General features: G+C 39.8%; 1 protein-coding gene across 10 annotated transcripts in view; it reads left to right on the forward strand.

Moving 5' to 3' along the window:
* Positions 1-20,334, forward strand: part of TPK1 (thiamin pyrophosphokinase 1) — a 284,251-nt gene that overhangs the window by 205,385 nt on the left and 58,532 nt on the right. For all 10 annotated transcript variants that reach the window (XR_009745350.1, XM_061464636.1, XM_061464643.1 and 7 more), the window contains one exon: positions 18,393-18,504. Coding sequence is in view for 9 of the 10 variants with exons in the window: in XM_061464636.1 (XP_061320620.1) it covers positions 18,393-18,504 (112 nt within the window). In the remaining variant the exon portion in view is untranslated. The remainder of the gene's footprint in view (positions 1-18,392; positions 18,505-20,334) is intronic.

The raw sequence follows: 20,334 nt of genomic DNA on the forward strand, positions 1-20,334 counted from the left end.
TCTTGAAAACAGGCTTTTATAAGTAAATACTGATGGCTGATTAACCATCCTGAAATAAAACTGTTATCAGATGTTTGAAACATGGTGCATGAAGAAGAAAGTATGTATATGTTGACTTGAAAGCTAATTTCTACTTTTCAGTGCATCTGCAATAGTTAATAAAACTGAGGAACCTGCAGATGTACTTCCAAGGACCTGAGCTTGGGGAAAGCATGTCTTTTAATTTACTTGGTTCTAGTGCTTGGGAGCAAAAAAACACCCATGACATGGTGAAGTGGTTTCCCAACTTGTGCACTGTAGAGGAAGGAGATGTCTCAATCAAGGCAGATCTTTCAAGCCCGACACTATTTTTAGCATGTATAAGTGGAACAGCCATCACCTGAAGAAATGTCACATGAAGAAACATGGAAAAAAACCTGTAAATTAATCTACAGAATATATTTTTATGTGTTCTTTTACAGTGCCCATCAATAAAATACCAATATACTGCTGGCTGGTTACTTGTCACTGTAAGAAAAAACAATTGGATTTTGGAAATTGATTTTCGTAGAAAGGAGTGCAGAAATCTTAGTTTCAGATAAGTATTGCACACATTAATTTGGCTTTTCTCATTCATTCTTATTTCAAGCGTAATTGGTACAGCAGTATACAGCCTGTAATTAATGCAGTGGGCTCAGTTGAATAACTTTGTAACTGACAAGAGATGGTGCTTTTTGACCTTCATTTTAATATTGCAAAATCAGTCAAAATGAAACAACTTCTGCAAAAGAATGAATAAAAGATGGTTTGGAAGATGTCCTTTTTCAATAAAATAACAACTTTCTGTTTGATGATCCATTAGTCATTGATAGCTGGTCTCATTTTTGGTGAGAAAAGCAAGTAATTCTTTGTGACCTTTTATTTCTGCTCAACTTAAAAGACAATTTGATTCTTTTTTATAGTTATTTCTATCTTCTGCTTTAGAAATATCAGATCTTGCTCTGGAAGGTGTAAGAGTTCCAACTGCAAATTTCCTTCTTTCCCCCTCCTCCATCCCAATTTTATGAGCCTTCATTGTTTTTACTTTGGAGTAACATAAAAGCAGAGACATCTGGGGGGTGATGAGGACTGGGGCTTCCCTGGCACTGGGAGACTGGGGGTGAAGGAGACCTGGCAGCCCAGCCCAGCCCATCCCACCACCCAAGCTAGGTGACAGCCCCAGCCCTGAGCCTTGGGCACCAACTTGGGGATGGAGATGGGACAGGACATGGACCCAGGAGGTCAGGGGCTAACAGCAGGATATGGGGTCCTCGGCAGCAGGCAGGGTGAGGGAACACCAGGGGGCTGGGCAGGAACAGTGAGGGCTTGTAGGGTGCTAGGACCCCAGGAGGGTGTTGGGAAGGGGATTTGGTGTTCAAAATCAGTGATGTGTTTATCAGTGAGTTCAGCTGAGAGGGAGTTCAGGTGTTCTCATTACTGCAGGAGTCAGGCCCTCCCCTCTGCATACACAGCTTTTCCATGAGGACCCCCACGCTGTGGTCTGTTTTTTCTAGTTGTATACTGCTGAAATTGTGGCAGGCTCCTTTACTCACTCTTCTGGGCACTGGAGGACAAGTGAAGTGTTGCACAAGAGGTGGGCATAATATACAAAAGCTATATGGCTGCTGGTGAGAGATGTTGCATTGCCTTGGCAACAAGTACATTTTCAGTCTGTTGATCAACATTTTACTTGCTTCCCGTGCTTACAGTTTTATGAAACCTGCTGGTTTTTAGACAATGAAAAGAGATTTCCTCAGGAATGTGAGCCCTAGGTCAAAAGAGTTATTTACACGAAGGAGAAAAATGGTGCAGACCGTGCACTGTGTGGAAGCATAAGGTTTAGCAGCAGCAGCAGCGTATTCATGGCATGCAGAGGCAATTACCAATAATCTTGTTTGAATATGAAAATGAACAGTCTTTCGTGTTGCTCAGGGTAGGTTTGGGGTTTTTGCTTTCTTGTTTTCCAGCAAGTGAGGGAGCTTTCCCCATCAGGCAGGTATTGTGGAGCTGATCTTTAGACAGCTACAGAAAAGGCATCCTGTGGTGCCTTTCTCTGCCTCTGGTTAATAATAGCTAATCTGAAAGCAGGAATAGATTCAAAAGCTTACCCATGTACCTGTTGCATTTGCCAGCTGACTTTCTTATTTACACAGGGATCCCTGTGAGAATTTTTCAGGAAGGGCAAATTTGTGTTTTAAATTAAAAACAATAACAAACTGCCCTTTGGGCTAGGCAGGGACTGCTGGAAGTAGATACGTAAATGCTTTTTAAGGAGCTAGGATACATTGATTTCATCATTCACCTTTCAGGTCTTAAGTCTGCTGAAGTCTCTGCGGTGTATTTCAGTAGTGATTCAAATTCATAATTATTAGATGAATCTGTGGAAGGAAAGAAGAAATCCCATCTTCCAGTCATTGAAATCTATGGTAAAACGTTGCCTTGCGCTGAAACTAAGATTTGGCCTGTAGCCTGCTGGGTTTTAGTTGTGCCACGTAATTACATGCAGTACTGTTCACGCAAACCAAGAATGACTGTGTGTCAGTAATCTGCAGAAGGCATTAATGAGGTTTTGGGGAAGATGGTGGAAATGAAACATTATCAGCTGGCTGGTTAATGGGCATTTGCTGCATACAGTCTAGTCACTGAAACGTAGGTTCTTTCATTCACAAAGTCAGACCAGATTTGTTAATTTTGTTCAGGCTCTGCAGATGGCCTGAACGATGCATTTTTGGAAATGTCTTAAAATATTTCTGTATGATGATATGAAGGCAGCAGTGAAGAAGGAATTCTTGAGATGCAACATGAGGATTCTGTTTAACTGTGAAGCAGAAAGTACTTTACAATTTTGGACATGCTTATCTTTGATAAATCCCTGTGGTGAGCTCTACCTTTGGCTGCTGTTCAGCCTTTCAGTGTGACAGTCATCTAATCTTTTTTAACAAAAGTTAGAAGCCTTTCTTATGGCAGCAAAAGAAATGGACCCTTATTTTTCTCTTGCTGAATGAATAGGTGCCTACATCAAATAGTTTTTAATCTCAGCTGTGTGTATGTGATCAGTTAGTGGCCTGATTTAGGGCTAATATTATCCTTCAGTCCTTCAAATGTCATATCCCTAGTATATATCCTGTTTACTGTACAGCCCACATCTGTGTTCAGGATAAGCTTCGATATACAGTGAGCCAGTTTAAGATGTAAACAGCATTTCCTTTTCTTACACAGCATAGCAGCTTATCTTTAACTTGGAACACATTAGAATTTGTCTTTCTAAGCCAGGATTATTTCCTTTTCATCGTGGAAATAGTGTTTAAAAATATGCATGGTGTAAATGTGCATTGAACTGTCATACAGTCAGAGGCTTAAGGGCTTTATAGTCCGTAAGAATCTAAAATCATATTCTAGATATCATTAAATGTTTGAAATGCCAGGTTAACAGTATTTTCAATTAAAAATGTATGTGTAGGTATCATTTATTATATGTATGTGTATGTGTATTATATGTATATATATGTGTGTGTAATGTACCATTTATTACTTGTGTCCTTTTCTGAAAATAGGTGAAAATGCAGTCTCTGACTTGGAGGTGTGGAAAAGTTGCAATAGAAAAGTTCACCTTTGGTTTTAGAGAGATTGTCCGTCTCAGGATTAACTACACCCAATTTTTAGAATGTGCTGTTGAATGATGAAAACTCTAGAATCTCATTAAAAAAACCCAAAACTTACTCAGCAGGTTATAAATATTAATGCAGATGAACATCATGTGTGGTAACAGTTCTGTATGTCATACCTGCGTGCACTCTGGAGAGAGAAGTGATTCAGCAAAAAAGCAGTGTAATTGCAGGTAGTACATTGTTCTAGACATATTTACCTCTGATCTTGGAATATGGGGAAAGAGGGTAATTATTCACAAAACCATTCTGCTTTTGAGCAGAGGCAAAAGATATGTGCAGTGCATGGCTGCTTGTGTACACAACCTGTTCAGTAGAAAACGCATTGCTAGTTGTCCAGAGGTTTGATGTATAAACTCACATTACTTTTAGTGATAGTTGGAATAGCTCATAAGAATATATGATAGGCAAATGTTTTCTTGGAGCTCTTTGTGATTCTTCTGATTTTAAAGACAATCGTAAGTTTTGACTGCTTAGACATTTAATTGAGCAAGCCAATGAGACATATGAAGTCTGAAAATACTTAATATCTTATCTGTACACATTATGTCTGCTGACACAAGAGTACACAAGTTCAAAAAAGGTGAAGAGTAGACATCACAGCTGTGCCCCAAAGTGCTTGGTTCTTAAAACCTCCAAGCTTAGAGTGGATTTAAGGCTACCTCAGGTGCAGATGTCAGGAAACACTATGGTGGTTTTAGCTGTACCTGTTAGTGGTTTAAGATGCAATATCCTGGAAGTGAGCTTGCTACTTTGAGCATGAAACTTAAACTACTGACACATTTCTTTTGGATGTAGCTGCGGTAACTCTAGGTTAAGGGTAATAACTCAAGTTTAAGTTTTGTTAGGTCTTGCTCTTTCTTTATTTTCTAGGCTAAAATGTGAAAAATGTTCAGATTTTCTTTAAATTCTTTTGAGAAAATCATTAGCTGCTCTGAAGAAAACTGCCTACGGATTATACCTTGTGAAGCAAATTTAAGGATTATACAGTCGATAGCTGCAAAGACAGCAGGTGGAAAAGAAAAAGGTCATAAGCAACGAAGCAGCTAGTAATTCTGACATTAAGACAAGACACATGGAAAATTAACCCCTTTGCAAAACAGAACCACCACAGAGTTTATAGCTGGAATTCCCAGATGCCAATGGGCCCCTCAGAGACAGAGCTGTCTGATATGAATGACATCTAGACTGAAGACAGTCCAGCACCTCAGGAAATTGCAGAGCAGTCTATGTAATAGTTGTTTCATTTTCAGCAGCTGCAGCTGTTTAAAAACTGAAAGGAGTATTCCTCCATCCAGCAGATAGGCAAAGAGGCTGCATAGAAGCAGTAAGACAGAGTTGTTTTATTTTTGTGCACAAGGATCAGGAACACTGACATTTCCCCGCTTTGTTTCTGTTACATTCATTTATTCTAGAGCTATAATAGATGTACCTGTCTTCCATAGGTGTTTCTCCTGTGCTGGTCTGAGAGCAGGTTTCTGGGATGAGTCACATTTTGCAATACAATGCAGCAGCAGCAAACCAAAATGTCATATCTTAGCATTGAAAGCCTGGGGCAAGCTTGGATTTAAGGTTGGATCTGAACTTTCTGATTGTTCTGTATCTGAATTTATCTCCCCTTGCTCATGGATGTAACCATTTCCTAAGAGAAAAATGTGTTTCTTTCTCAACCAGTGCAAGTCAGTACCATGTATACCGTGCTTGAAATGAAGGAACATGTGTGGTTATAATTCAGCAGGGAGGGGGAGAAACTTAGTAAACAAGGAGGTATTGATTTATTCTTTGATCTCATTATTTTTTAGTTCCTTAATGTCAAAGTATGGTGAGCGTAAAACAGTAGTAGTTTTAATATTTAAATCTGTATACACAGTTGTATGTATGACTAAAATGGTTATTTCTTACAACATATCCTAGTAGTCATGCCCAGCTTCAGGAATAATTTTGAGAGGAACTAACTTGTGCAGTGGAGAGATTGCAGGTCTAACAGTGTGCCGCATAGGTTTTTCCCTGTGTCAATATATTATTACCTACTTTATAGCAAGAAAGAGGTTTATCTAGACAGAATGAAGAAAAGATTAAATGGAGCTAGGATGCAGTGTGAGAATTGTGGTCATTAACTTGTAAGCAGGTCACAAAATGTTGCATTTTATTCAAATTTAGTGTTGAGAAGGTTAAATTTCAGTTTGGGAATTTGGGGGGTTTGGTAGCAGCTTTGTTGTTGTAACTGCTTAAACCACGTGTAGGCATCCAGGAAATAAGTCAGAAGTAGTTTCTTGTCCTGTGTGCTGTAGAATCAGCATATCCACTGCCAGTGTGCTCCTGTGATTCCTCCTTTCAGGAGCCTGTGAGCAGCAGTCAGTATACTGATCGGACTCTCACTCCCCTTGAATCAACCCGTGTGTTTCAACATTAAACCCAGAGCACTTAAGGAAGTTGTTGTGCAGGTTGTTTGCTGCTTCAGATTCTGTCAAGTGGTTAGCCTTAATCTGCTCTGGTGATGGCAGACCTAGCTTCTCAAATACCTCGCTGACTGTAATGGCTAGCCACTTTCAGTGGAGGCAGATGATGTTGTCCTCCAACTATTATCACAACTGTCTTAGATCTCCTTCATCTCCGGACTCTGTGTCTGTGTCAGCCAGCAGTACAGACCAGGGAAGGAGGTTCTTAGGGCTGAAGCACTTCATGGTGACTGATGTCCCCACTGTATGTGTTTCAGCGTGTTTTATTTCACACTGGTCCTAATCTGGGTCTGTGATTCTGTGTATGCCTGTTACTGGGTGGAGTGCTTTAGGTGCTCTTCTGAAGCGCATCTTTCAGTTTAGCTTTGTCCAGAAGGAATTCGCTGTGCTCTGGCTCCCTGTGAATCAAAGCACAGGATGTGGACACAGTCCACAGTACTTTTAAAAAAATCAATCCAAACCTCCTGATCTGAAGTAAATTTTCCCCATAAACACACTATGAATTATAAAAGCCTCCTAGTATAGAATCATGGAATGGTTTGGGTTGGAAGGCACCTTAAAGCTCATCCAGTTTCAACCCTCCTGCCGCAGGCAGGGACACATTCCAGTAGACCAGGTTGCTCCCCATGCAACCTGGCCTTGAGTTTTCCCTCATTTTATACATAGGCGTATTTAAATCCATTATCACACCTGGATGGATTTTTTTTCCCTTTATGGAAATTACTTCTGTGATTTCAGCTCGGACCTCCTTCATTTCAACGCTGCAATTTTTTATCTTGTCCTCCACTGCTGGATTCAAAGTTACCTTTACATTGCTGATATCCCTGGCAGATGTCTTTGTCTGACCTGTGTGCTCCTTACCACCTGCCAGATTTCCTTCTCATTTAAATTCTCAGAAGCTTTATCAGTGTTGTTTGCCAACAGTTTCACTCCAGTTTGATAAAAGTTCTGCTACCCCAGAACTTCTGATGTCCCTTTAAAACCTTGGGTTTGATTCTCTAGTCTTGCTTCACACAGTCAGATGTAACATTTCTGCTGTCTTGTTATGTCTTGCAATGGGAAGCATCTTAGAGATCTGAATTCATTATTTTTTTTCTGCTTGAAATTTAAGTGCAAGCTCCCAGGTGGATGGACATGAAGCAAAGGGGGAAACAACTGCATCTACAGTTTGACCACTGAAAGATAATTTATCTAAAATGGAAGATTTGCACATTTTGGTTAAGTTTTAGCATGACACTTAAGGCCCAGGTGTGACAACAGAAATCTTGGTGCAGTTAAACATTTCTTTTGATGGCCTCTTACAGTGTCTTTACCAGCAGACAAGGAAGGATTTGAATGACAGGAAATGAAAACCTGGTGGCTTTTGACACCCTCTTGGCATTCTCAGGACCTGTGGGGAATCCTAGGCTGGTGGCTGAGAGCAGGCGATGAGATAGAATGGTTTCCTCATCAAGAACTAATAGTGATGACTCACTTTCATCAGCAGTAATGTTTTTTTGAAGCTAACAGAAAACACTAATCTCAAGAATTTATTGGTCCTTGAGGCTGATACGATGCTGCCCTGAAACTATCCTATGAAAAGCAAAAGAGAGGAGAAATCAAGAGAAACAGGATGTACAAATTCAGAAGTCAGACCCGATTTCTTTCTTCTTCCTTGTATCACCAAAAGACAAGTTGCAATCCTGTGGTCTAAAGTGGAGATGGAGGCCAAGAATTCTCATTACGTTATTATGAGTTGTTCACATTTGAACATAGTCAAAAATGATTCTTTTCCAAACCTCATTCTCTCTGACAGCTAAGACAAGCACATACTATTTTATTGTCCAGACAGAAATTAATAGTAACATATTTCATCAAGGCCAGGCTGGACAGGGCTTGAAGCAGCCTGGTCTAGCAGAAGGTGTCCCTGCCTGTGGCAGGGGGTTGGAACTGGATGAGCTTTAAGGTCTCTTCCAACACAAACCATTGATTCTGTGATATGTGGAGGTAAAAGTTTCCCATGAAAGCATGTAGCAGCCTATTTCACTGCTGAAGAAGTCCTCTCCTGTGTTTCAGAATCTGACCTGGAGTATGTTCTGTGGTGTTTATGCTCACTGCCACTCCCACTGGGAAACTGGCAGGAGAGAGGATCATGGGGAAGAAGCCTGCTGCTGACTGTAGGGGACAGACAAAGTACTCAGAGGTGATGAGCAAAGGGAAACAGAGGCACAGCCCAACAAGCAGCTACAGGAGGGATGTCTGCAATACCTGCAGCTACAAAGACAAGGCTTTGGTATTAGATAGCTGGACCAGCTCAGCTTGCCAAGAAGGCATGGAAATAAATGAACTCCACTGCTCACTCGTGAAGGTTGGGAAAGGTATGCACGTACACGTATGTTAGGAAGAGGAAAATTGTCATTAGATATAAGAAGATCCTTAAAGTAGATGGAGATATGGAGAAATTGACAGATATATTCACAAACAGCCACATGTAGTTTTTATATAATGAAGACAACTTTGTTCAGATAAATAATTCTCAATCAGTATATGCTCTTATGAAATTGGGCTGAAATGTTCATAAGCATACAGTAAGGCTGAGAAAATGAATTTACCTGTATGTATTGCATTTAATTCATCATAATTTATAATTGAAATTGAGGAGGTGAATGTACAGTATTTGAGGATCCAAAAATAACATTAGGAAATAAAGACACCTAATTTTCAGAAGATTCTAAGTGTCTGCGGTGTCCCGCAACCCAGTTCCTGGAACACTACTAGTTTTTTTAAAGCTGGACGGAATTGAACCTTCAGATTCCTCTTGGTACCATGTGTAGGCCTTAGGGATTTGTTGAAAGAGAATGTATTTTCTGATAGCAGAAAAGTTCTCCTGGTCTGCAAACTTCCACAGCCTTGTTGCTGGTAATGTTTTGCAGCAAGCAGTAGGGTTTTCATTCTGAAGGCTTAAATGGCTTGAACGCAGTTCAAGCTAGTTGTAGCCCAAAGGCATCTCACTTCATGGAGCAGAAGCAGCCATGAAATCACATGAATGCTTTCCAAGAGGGAGATGTAGCTAGAGAACATTAGAATGGCAGAAAATATTGTATCCAAGAGTAATGCATCTAATTCCATAAGCAATCCTTGATTATGTATTGTTTAATGAGAGACATCAGTCTGCGTTTCTCCTGAAGTTTATTACTACTTTAGCTTGTAATTAATTGTTTAGCTCTTAGATTTTCTAAGGATTTGGCCATATGTTTTCTTTCTAGCTTGTCTTTATGTTTCTTCTTTGATACTTTTGTGGTGATTTACTATCTCATGACTACAGGCTACAAATAGATTTGACAGAGCAAGTTTCTGTTTCATAGGAGGGTTCAGCACCTTTTCCAGAGCGTGGGTTCTGACTTGCTATTGTGTGAAGCAGACAGAAAATATTTATGTACAGAAAGTGGAATATATATGTCAAAGGGCCTAAATAAGCAGTGTTACTTGTTCCAGTCTTTCTGCATTCAGCGGGGTGAGCTCTGTGTTGTTTTTACAGCAACCTGTCACTCTGACCCTTATTTTATGTTTTTATGTTGGTGTTTTTGTATTATAGTACTCTGTATTTGATACAGCATTACTTATTCTACAGTGGTCCCCTGCTTCATAGTTCAAATGCTATTTTATTGCCAAACAGTAAATGGAAAGGATTGCATAGCATATAGATGGCATAGCATTGATCAGATGGACTACAACAATCACCTGTTCCAGCTGCCTGACCACTTCAGAGCTGACCAAAAGTTAAAGCAAATTAAAGACACAATCAAATGCCTGTCTCTTCACACTGAGCTTGCATCAAAATGTTGAGATTATTTAACTGAATATGTGTACTCTGGAGCCATGAATAGATCACAGGGTCTGGCTGTGAGGCATAGGTATGGTACAGGCAAATGCATTTTGGGTTAGGCATTTCCATAGCGAAGAAAAGCCTTTGTGCAAAGCCCTGATGAGAACTCACCTGTACCACTAGGGACATTTCTCATTCCTCAGGTTCAAGAAAGACAAATTCCATCTGGGATCAAGGCAAACAAAGACTGAGCAGTTGATTAAGGACATGGAAGCCCTACAGCTGATGATGATGATGATGAGAAGGAGCAAGACTGAGAGGGTTGCTATCAGTTCCATCACTTTCAAGAAAGATATTGAGGGTAAAGGCCAAAGGAGGACGATAGATAGTGAAGTGCAAGGGAAAATATGGTAAAGAACACAAAACCATTTAGGACTTCTTTCCAAGCGTATGACATAGAATCGCCTAGTTTGGAAAAGACCCTTAAGATTATCAAGTCCTACCTTTACCCCAGGACAGGTCTAAGGAAGACAAAATCCACGTGGGGGTTTTATTCTTTTATAGTCTGCTACACAGTGTAATTTCTTCCATTCTTTGTGGTATTTTGAATATACCAGTATAATTCTTCTGGGATGCTCCCTCAGAATTATAACTGTGATGTCAAATGGGGGGCTACAAAAATGCTTTCAGGGCTTTAAAGTCTTGTGAGAAAAGATGCCAGGCTGACTGTTTATGATAAGAAACCACTGTCAAATATTTAGGACTTGGGTTGGCCTACTTTGAATGCTTTTAGTGTGCTTGTGAATGTTCATCTATATTCTGAGGACCTAATCTGTCACTTGATGACAGTGATGACGTGGGTGCAGTTCCCACTGAAGTGCAAGGGAACTGACGCTGTGACCATTATAAAAAGGCTGTTGCAAATAAACTTCATAACCTTATCCAAGTGCGATTCCTGAAGGAGGCAAATTGTTTCTGAGGGTATTACAGTATTCTGTTCCCCCACCACATGCTCCAAGAAAAGAATGGGGTTCTGCATGGACTACAATCTCTAACTGACTGCTTAGCTATACAAGAAAATGGTGGCAGGTGGTAAAAAGAGGAGAAAAATACATATGTTTGAAGTTTCTCTAATTATATTTGTTCTTCCTGACCTGATCAACATGTCTTTGAATTTCATGGGTGTAGAGAGAAGCAGTCAGTCATTGCTGGGGCATAACACTTCTTCAAAGCCTGCTGTTATAATGCAGAATCTGTTTCCTTGTCTACTGAAAATAGATACAGTTTCTTATCCCAGGTCAAAGAATGTCTTTGTAATAGCAGCAAATTATTCTTTCCTGTAAGAGAAATCAAGAAGGGGTGCTGAAAATTATTCCCAGAGTTCATTATTCATTACTTCAAACCTCCCTGTTTCTTACTTAGAGGTATGTGAAAGTAACAGTCAGAAATGAAGGGGAGAGAAGAGTATATATGACACTCCACTACTCAGTGCGAAGAACTCGGTCCATCAGTTTGATTGTACCAAAGAAGTTATAGGGGTCAGGCTTCTATGAAGCCCCTAATCATAAAATGAAGCCCCTGAATTTGAAGCCACTTCTACTAAAAGGATGGTGGCACATAAGAGGAGTTTTGGGGTCATGATTTGCTGCATCATATAACACATAAAAAAGCAATGGCATCACATGGATGTAGAATGAAGAGTACAAGAATCAGTAAGATGATGTTGACCAGCAGCCTGCTGCTCATTCTTTGTTATGCAGCAGAGAAGATTTCCAGGTCAGATTTTGGAGGAGGAGAGCCCAAGGAGATTTGCCAGTATGTCTGGGAAGACTTCTGAGAACAGATAAACAGATTTGAATCTTAGGGAAGTTGCAAAGGCACCTGCTACAACAGCCAAAGAAGAGTCAGGTGATCAGTAGTTGATGAAAGAAAATATTAATCTCTTCCCACTAAATAGGATGTGACAGGCTCCATCGCAGGATGGACTGTGAAGAACTACGTGAAAGGAAAGACAGATTAGCTGTAATAGGGAAGAAAAAGCAAGATGCGTAGACAGCAACCCAGACAAGCAAAAAATACATCAAATATTGTTGTATAGCATACATTAGTAAACACTGATGTGCTTTAGGCTTGGTAACCATACTTTTTTTCTTAACAGAGCCTAAGCACTTTCAAAGTACAAACCACAAACCCCCTAGCACTATATACTCACACAAAAAAGTGTGTATTCTTACATAGCATTAAGGTGCCTTCCAGCAACACTTTGTAATTCAGTGCTGTGAAGACATTTTCTTGCCACAAGTTAGGTGGACAATATCCTGTCTTTTAAATTAACTCCCACACTTCTCTAATACCAAGGAAAAGAAGAGAATGTAGGCTAGGTAGAGGAGATCCTCTGGACTCTTCCCCTGTAAAAGTGCATGAAAAGAATGAGCAGTTACACAAAATGTATTACGAACTGGTGTATGATGAGAAAGATTATGCTGTAATTTTTATCACTTAGGAATTACAGAATATTAGTGTCCTTAGTGAAGGCCCCTCTACATTGACAATTTGACTGCAATGTTGCATAATAATTATACAGGCAATATGAAATCTTCAGCAGCTTGTCTACTTTTCACTCTTATCTGCAATCTATTACACTCTGTAGTCTCATAAATGGGTGTAAAGAAAATGGTTCTGATGCTTTTTTTTAAAGGCATCACTAAAAATGCTAATTAAGCCTAGGATGATGGGGCTGCTGAGGATAGGGCATCAAATGCACAAGCTCAAGGATAAAATGTCACACTGGGCTGGTGACGGCTTGCTTGACTTTAGAGAAGGACCAGCGAGTTCTTCATTGTCATTGTTTCACACTGTGTTTGTGGGGTGTTTTGCACTGATTTGTGGTAGACTGAAGAAAATGTTGTGGAATTCCATTTGCAAGTGGGAATGAGTGTTTTCATCACTGCATTTGTGCACTTTAGCAATGTCTACACTGCTGGCAGGTTTAACTGCTTGCAGCCTCCAAAGAGAAACACTTGTGCATTTTTTGCACCTACGATTGCTCTTTTCTCGTCAGTCAAATGTTGAGTTCAACAAATGCATAATTGTTTGAAAAGACAGCGATATTGTAGGGTTTTAACAAAATAGCTCTTCTAAAATACATCCTTTTAGAAAAACTGACTGCAGAAAATACTTTTACTTGCTCATGCTGCAGTAGGTCATGGGCAAACAAGGGATGCACCTGCTGTGATTAGTAAAACATGCTGTGGATGTTACATCAGAAGTGTACTCTCCGGAGGGTTTCAGTAGAAAAAGTTCACATGTGGATGTGTGAAACTCTGGGATCATTTCCTCTTTGTGGATAATTTGTGCGCCAGATGTACAGTAGCAACAACTTCAATGCATAACCTCAGGGTACAGTAAATCTTTTCAGTTTAGTGGCACTTACCTCCACAGGAATTTCTTTCTATACCCTTGTCATAAATTGGTTTGAAGCAGATGTGTTTATTAATTGGGTCTAATAATGATTGTAATTTATTGTGTCTCTACTGCCTTTGAGTTTATTCACTCTAAAGTCCTTGTTTTATGGAGTGCTCCCCTTGAAGGGTAGGCTTGATGGTACTCTGCCTTACAAATAACTGATATTCTGAAGTCTGTCAGTTCCAGTTCGGGACCACTAACATCTGATAGTAAGGATCAGCTGAATTGGGTCCAACAGTTTTCAGTACTGAAGTACAGTAAATTTGCTGTTTATTCCATAGGAGTTTGAGCAGTCATTGGTATGATATACAAGAGCTTTTAGACTTCTGAGTTTTCACTAGAACTGTGGATAATGTTATTTTCAAGAGCAACAAAAAGCCTGGTTGGCTCAGATGACATTCTTTGAATAGCATTCATGCAATAGCAGCTTATGCATATTTGTTTGACAGTTGATGATATTTTAGGGTTGTAACAAAATAGCTCTTCTTAAATACATCCTTTTAGAAAAATGGCTGTATTGTGCTCACAACCTCAGCCTGAAAGCTTTTATTATTGTTAAGTTCTTACACAACTAATGATTAGTAGGAATACTTCTGCAACTTTGCTTTTACCTTATTGTCAGTGATGATACTTGATTTGAAACATGAATGTTCTCAGCTTAGTTGCATCCTTGTTCCTTTCATCCTCTCCGCTGCAGTCTTTGGTGAGTGTGTTGGTTTCCACCTATTCCCTGAATTGTTCATAAATATACCATTTTCTGCACCCAGATGTTTATGTGCTAAAACAGATTGTGGGGTTTTACCATTTCCTTGGGTAACACTATGACATCTGCATTTAGTTTTTTGCTGCTGCTGTTTGTTTTTAAGTGTGTGCTGCCATCTATGGAGTAATCATTGAAATAAAGCTGATCTGAAATTGCTTTTTATCAGAAGACTGCAGAAAACAAGATCTAGCTAGCGGAGGAGGTTTCATAGAGCAGAAAACCCTGTTCCTCTGTAGTCCCAGATCTCACAGCAAGCACAGGTGAAAATCAGCTTCTGGGAGTTAAGTTTTCAGTGATTCTGTATATGCTGGAAAAAAACTGCAAGGACAGCCTGAAAATTAGAATAAGGTTGCTTTGTCTTTTAATCCTGTAACTCGTTCCTTTTCCTCCTCAGTTACAGTCCTTCAGCAGTTTCCAAGATGCTTATTATATCTTTCTTCATTTGTTTTTTAAGGCTTAATTTTAATTCCTTATTCTTTCCTAGCATCTTGTCCACTGGCTTTGTGCTTCTCTTTTGTGTCAATTCCAGCCTGCCAGGTTCCAGGTTTCCCTCCTTCACATCCCTTCAGAATGCAGTTCTGAAGATCAGTCATCATTCTCTCTGTCTTTCATAACATGTGGTAGCTTTGTATCTATTTTTGAGTATACATTTATTGTAATACATTTATTCAAGTGGGCCTGGAAAGTACTTGGAGAAGTCATTTTCTCTGTACTGGGGTATCTGTGCATGCAAAAAGCTATCGGGTTTTATCTTGATACTGCTCATATGCTTTTCAGCTTGCAGAATTGACTGAGGATTCTAGTGTCTTATAGCCTTGAACAGGGTTAAATGTATTAATTCCTAGAATCAGACTTCCTTTCAGTTAGGAGGTGTGACACAGAACAACTATGTCTTTAGGTGCTTCCTCAGCAAAAGGAATGTTGGAGTGGGTGTATATTTAACCACTATTTCTTAAATACTTTCTTCTAACACAAGGTATTAGAATCAAAAGGAAAAGTTTAACCTATATGGATGAAGCGTTCTTAAAAATACCTTCTGACATTTTCTTCTTATTGCTGAACTTAGAAATTGATCTTATTTTCCAGCATCAGAGACAAAATGAAGAGAAAGAAATCAATGTTCTTCAAAACAGACTTAATAAGATAAAAATCAATGCAGCTGTATGATTTGCCATTTTTTTAGGACTGGTATCATTCAAACATGATAATATTTGATTCCTAAGTTAAATGTGAAAATATTTCAGTTACCACCTACAGAGGCAGAAAAAACCTTAAGAAGGAGGGATTTATTTAGTTAAACTTTGGTTTTTGTTTTAATCCTAATTTTGGAACTTGGAGTTCTGCAGAAACTGAAAACAGTTTCATATTTTAAGTGCCAGTATATAATTGTTCCTTTAATCACAGAGGCTTAAATGGAACAAATTATTACTTGTATTTGCAAATTACAAGCTCTGATCCTCCCTTCCTCCTGCAAATAGCAGTTCCGTCTTGCTCAGTTGAAAGATCTGTACTCAAAAGTTTGAAGATCAGCTTGGGCTCCTCATTTCCCCCATGGCAGACTCACAGTGCTTTGAAAGTAAAGCCTTACTTAGCAAATGCGTTGGCTGATTACTCTTTTTTGGCAAAACCAGAATGGGTTAGTTGGGGTTTTTGGTTGGTTGGTTGCGGTTTTTTGCCAGTGTTCATTCCCCTTTTCTGCCCCCACCATCCTTAATAACATTAAGATCCGTTATTGATTTATTTAAGGAAAAGTCTTTAAGTGCCTTGTGTACTATCAGTGACCCAGTCTCTAAACCACAAGCTTGGCTTAACAGTTGAGAGTGGGTTTTAACAAATAATTGGCATTTTAATATTTAAATTCCTGTTTACTTACTGCCTTGGGTTTAGCCCTTTGGGCTTCTGGTTTGAAATTTCTTAACTGAGGGCTAGAAAACATCTTTTTAGGGAAGAAGGTCAGGATTCTCACATAATTACTGGCATGTGTGAACTGGGACTTCAGGGAAGCATTAGACATTGAAAAAGTTGTGATAAAATCCTCCATATTAGCAGGCATCTGGTAATGGCATCTTTTGGTTTAGAGGTTTATTTCATGAGCACAGAAAGACAGCTTTCTGCATAAATTTCTGCTGAATTAAATTCCAATCTGTAAACTGGGCTGGAATGTCATAAGATGGGAAATGCAAACCCAGTGGTAGGTTTTGAATTTATATGTCCAAAAATGGACAGGTTTTGTGTATATAGGTCTTAATCAGGTTCTCTTTCTGGCCAGTTACTTCTTTTTCAGATTCCTTTACTAATTGATAAAAGTAGTGAGTTTGTTTCTCTCCTCCAGCAGCTCTGAGCAGCAGTGTGTATATCCATTGGGAACAGGCAGTCCCACCCCTTCATTCTCTTCATCATCATCTTCATTATAGACCATATCTGCAATCACATAACAAGAGACCTTGCACCTCTACCTCTCCTTTCATCCTCCCTCTGTACTGCGAGAGAGAAGTAGCATGCCTTATTGCACAGCTGAAAGGTTATCAAGCCTGAATTTGTTACACCTCTGGATCTGGCAGGCAAGTGTTCACAACCACTTTAGAAATACATGGCTCATCTCCACATGAACCTGGACATCCTGAGAAGGTACTTGATATTGGATTGGTTTTCTTGTTGCTCTGCAGACAGACAGGCTTAAGCTATGCAGTCTGATACTCCCTAATTTACAGCTTTTCCAAGGTTCATTTGTTAACTGAGAGCATGACATGTATTGAAGTTGTTTCTTCATAATGCATTTGGCATTAACAGGAGAAGCTGTCGAATCCTCAGACAGCAACAGCTCAGCAATAAAATATTTTGCCTCCAGTTTTGACTTTCTAACTAGTGACTTCATATTTGCAAGGGCATTTGGAATGAACGTATGAGAGAACAGGGTGAATAAAAAAAGCTTAAATACATTTTCCAGACTAAAACTGTGAAGCAGTATTTTTGCTGCTTGGGACATTTACCTGAGTTATATAGTTTAACTGTTCTTCATTCTTTTGCTATGAAACCCAGGCATCCTGCTTAACAAACTACTCACGAAATAGTCATTATGTTTCAGAGACTTCTTTTATTTTGGTAGATGATTAACTGGGTACATCTGATTTTATTTATAGTGGTGCAGAATTTGTGTGTAAAAGACATGCTTAAGGGTTTGACTTGCCTGTGAATTCAGAAGAGAATAAAATGAAACCCCAACAAAACTTCCGTTCAAAGAAACATTCCTCCAGGTGAAGCCCATGTTTGTTGGAAAGAAATTACCCATGTAGAAAAGACCAGAGGATGATTTCTTCACCGATCTTGTCACTGTTTTGCCTTTGCTGTTTTCCTGTAGCTACTTTTCATAAAACACTTTCTTAGAACACAAATTGTGCCAGATCTATATCATTCAGCTTCTTTTCCCCCTTTTTATTCTGTAAAAGATTTTCACTCTGTTCTTCCTTGCAATTGTTCCTATGCTGGTACCTGGCAAGATGTTCACACAGGGTCTGTAAGTACTGATTAAGAGCTTGGTCACAAATCCGTCATCATGAAGAGCTGCAGCTTCTCCTCCACCTCATGAACTCGATAGTTAGAAGATAAATTTAGCTTGCATGTACAAAAAAATGTGTTGTAATTTTACTTTATTGTTCTTGCGTAGTGTAATCATGTTCCTTTAAATATTTAGGTCAATTTTTCTAGCACCTGGTTAAGTTTCTGCATGTATTCTTCCTTCTGGGAAGAGTATATGCCTGGAGAAACACATGAATTTTTACAGATGCTGTCAAAACAATGAAGGAGTTTCAGTGGTGCTTCGACTAGCATTATTTAGGAAGTGAAGCAGCTGTTTAGATGAGGGGAAAAAATGAATGACTGGGTTAGGATGCCTTCATTTCACAGGGACAAAGAGCCTAGCTTTGACAGAAGCGCCTCTTTCAAAAAAGCCAGGGAAGAATGAGCAAAGCCAGATTCTGATTAGAAAAGCCTAGACAAACTTTTTGAAAGCCCTGAGGTCTGCAGCCTAAGCACACGTGTCTCCTCCCTCAGTAAACATCAGTGACCTGTATTCCTGCAGCCAAGTATTTCCGAACCTTTGTGGGATATTCTGGACCTGTCTCCATCCAAGTGTTTTCTAGTTCGCTTGCAAGGTCTGTTGGCAAATGCAGTTTGGGTCCCTAATGAGCACTGACTCCAGAGGCCCTTCTGTCTTTCAGGGCAAGCACAAGCTGCATGTGGACACGGGACTGGAAGGCGACTGGTGTGGCCTCATCCCCATTGGGAACCCCTGCGAGAGTGTGACCACGACAGGCCTCAAGTGGAACCTCAGTAAGTCAGACACCTCAGGGATGGGGGGTTTGATGTTAACCTAAAGGCATGTTTACATGAGCCTCACCAGTGCTGAAGGGCCTGATGTGTTTGAAGGTGGAACATGGCATTGTATCCCTGCCAGGCCAATTTTTATCTAGAAATGAAGGGGGGTTTGGAAAAAATAGAAAAGAAATACATTTTTACCTGAGATGTCACAGGCAGAAACATGTTTTCCATTTGGGAGTCGTTGTGCTGTTTAAATAGAACATTTGTTGAGGTCATGATACATTACCACCTTGATACATTGCCCTCCAGGGAGGGGAAGCTGCGAGTGTCTAAACTCCTGGTTATAAGCTATAAAGTTATAACCAACAAATAATAATGTGATACAGATTATTAAAGCTACCTCCCTTCCCCTGAACTGCTTCACTTACATTGTCTGTTTGTCAACTCTGAATGAATAGATATCTCTATTATTTTTCAAGTGGGAAAAGGTGCATCTGATCTCGAACAGGGACATTTATCTGTAGAAAAAGGAGGTTTCTTGACCCCCCCAAAATGAAAACAATCTTCATCCTCCTGCCTCCTCCTCCCCCACTGAGTCATTCAGAATGTATTTACTAAGAAGAATAATGGGATATTTTAGATACAGATTAACAAGGGAAGCAAAGCAGTAATTGGGAGGCTCTGGTCTTGGAATGTGATTTACATGGCCAGACTTCAGAGCCATCCCATGCAAGAAAGGGCACATGGCTCTCACAGTTTGTAGTGCAGTGCCTTGGTTAGTTAATACGTAATTGGATATTGACCCACTGTGCTGGCCAGTAGGACGTGTGATAGTCCAGGGAGTGTCTTCTTCCACTGAGGGTTTGACCATGTGCAATTGAGATTGTAGGCAGTAATGGCTCACTGATGGTAGAAGATACAAACATGGCATTAACTCAGGACTTGAGAGACTTGCCAGGTAACTGCTATCTGGATTATAAGAGCTGAATCTATTGTATAAGGGATGTTCTCTTAATTTGATAATGAGTTAAATATTTTCATTTGCACTGATGGGTACAGTTGACAAGTACCAAATCTTCATCTGTTTATCTCCTGTGGCCTGTTCCACCGAGGGACTTCTCATTTCTCAGTAAATGTTCTCCCCTCCAGAGTGAGGTCAAAGAAGCTCAGAGTAGCCTCACGTTAACTAAGGGAGTATCTCTGAAGCCTGTGTTGCTTTGCAGAAGGCTACTGCATGGGTCAAAATGTGATAGATGCAGTGAGGTTGCAGTCCTTTCTAGTGGTTTTGATTATTAGTTTAAGTTATTTTTCAGACATAGGGTTTTTTTGAGTTTAATGACATAAATCTCATCAAATTTACAAGGTACTCATTAGAAAGATGGTAGCTTTAAAGGTGGTCTACTCCCACAAATGACATGGCTTTGTTCCTACTAGTTTATGACTGCCTAATCTGCTGAAGCAAAGGAAAGAACAGGGTTACTACCTAGTTGTGCCAGCTATAGGGGAAAGCAGTGGGGGGTGCAATGGTTTGGATCTCGGTTTGGGTTGATATATCAGTTGCTTGCGTGCTTGTGGTTCTAGTTGTGCTGTAATAAAACTTGGTCAGGTCACTTAGAGGCGTAGTTGGATATGGAGCTACAGGGACTTTTATTACACTTAATTTGGTATTTTATTTCTTTTGCTTTTTCTGGGGGAAAAGATGTATTTAAGTGTCTGTTTCCTACTTGTTTCATGTGAACATGACACCATCTCTGCTTCTCGCAGTCCCTGTTGCTGTCTGTTTCCAAGAGGAAACCTCAGATCTTGACAGTGCTTGCCTTCGTGATGTGCTGCACCCCATTT

This window comes from Pezoporus flaviventris, unplaced genomic scaffold (genome assembly GCF_033815535.1).
Source record: "Pezoporus flaviventris isolate CSIRO_AGI_PZ_B2104156 unplaced genomic scaffold, CSIRO_AGI_Pfla_v1 ptg000037l, whole genome shotgun sequence".
NCBI classification, from domain to species: domain Eukaryota; kingdom Metazoa; phylum Chordata; class Aves; order Psittaciformes; family Psittacidae; genus Pezoporus; species Pezoporus flaviventris.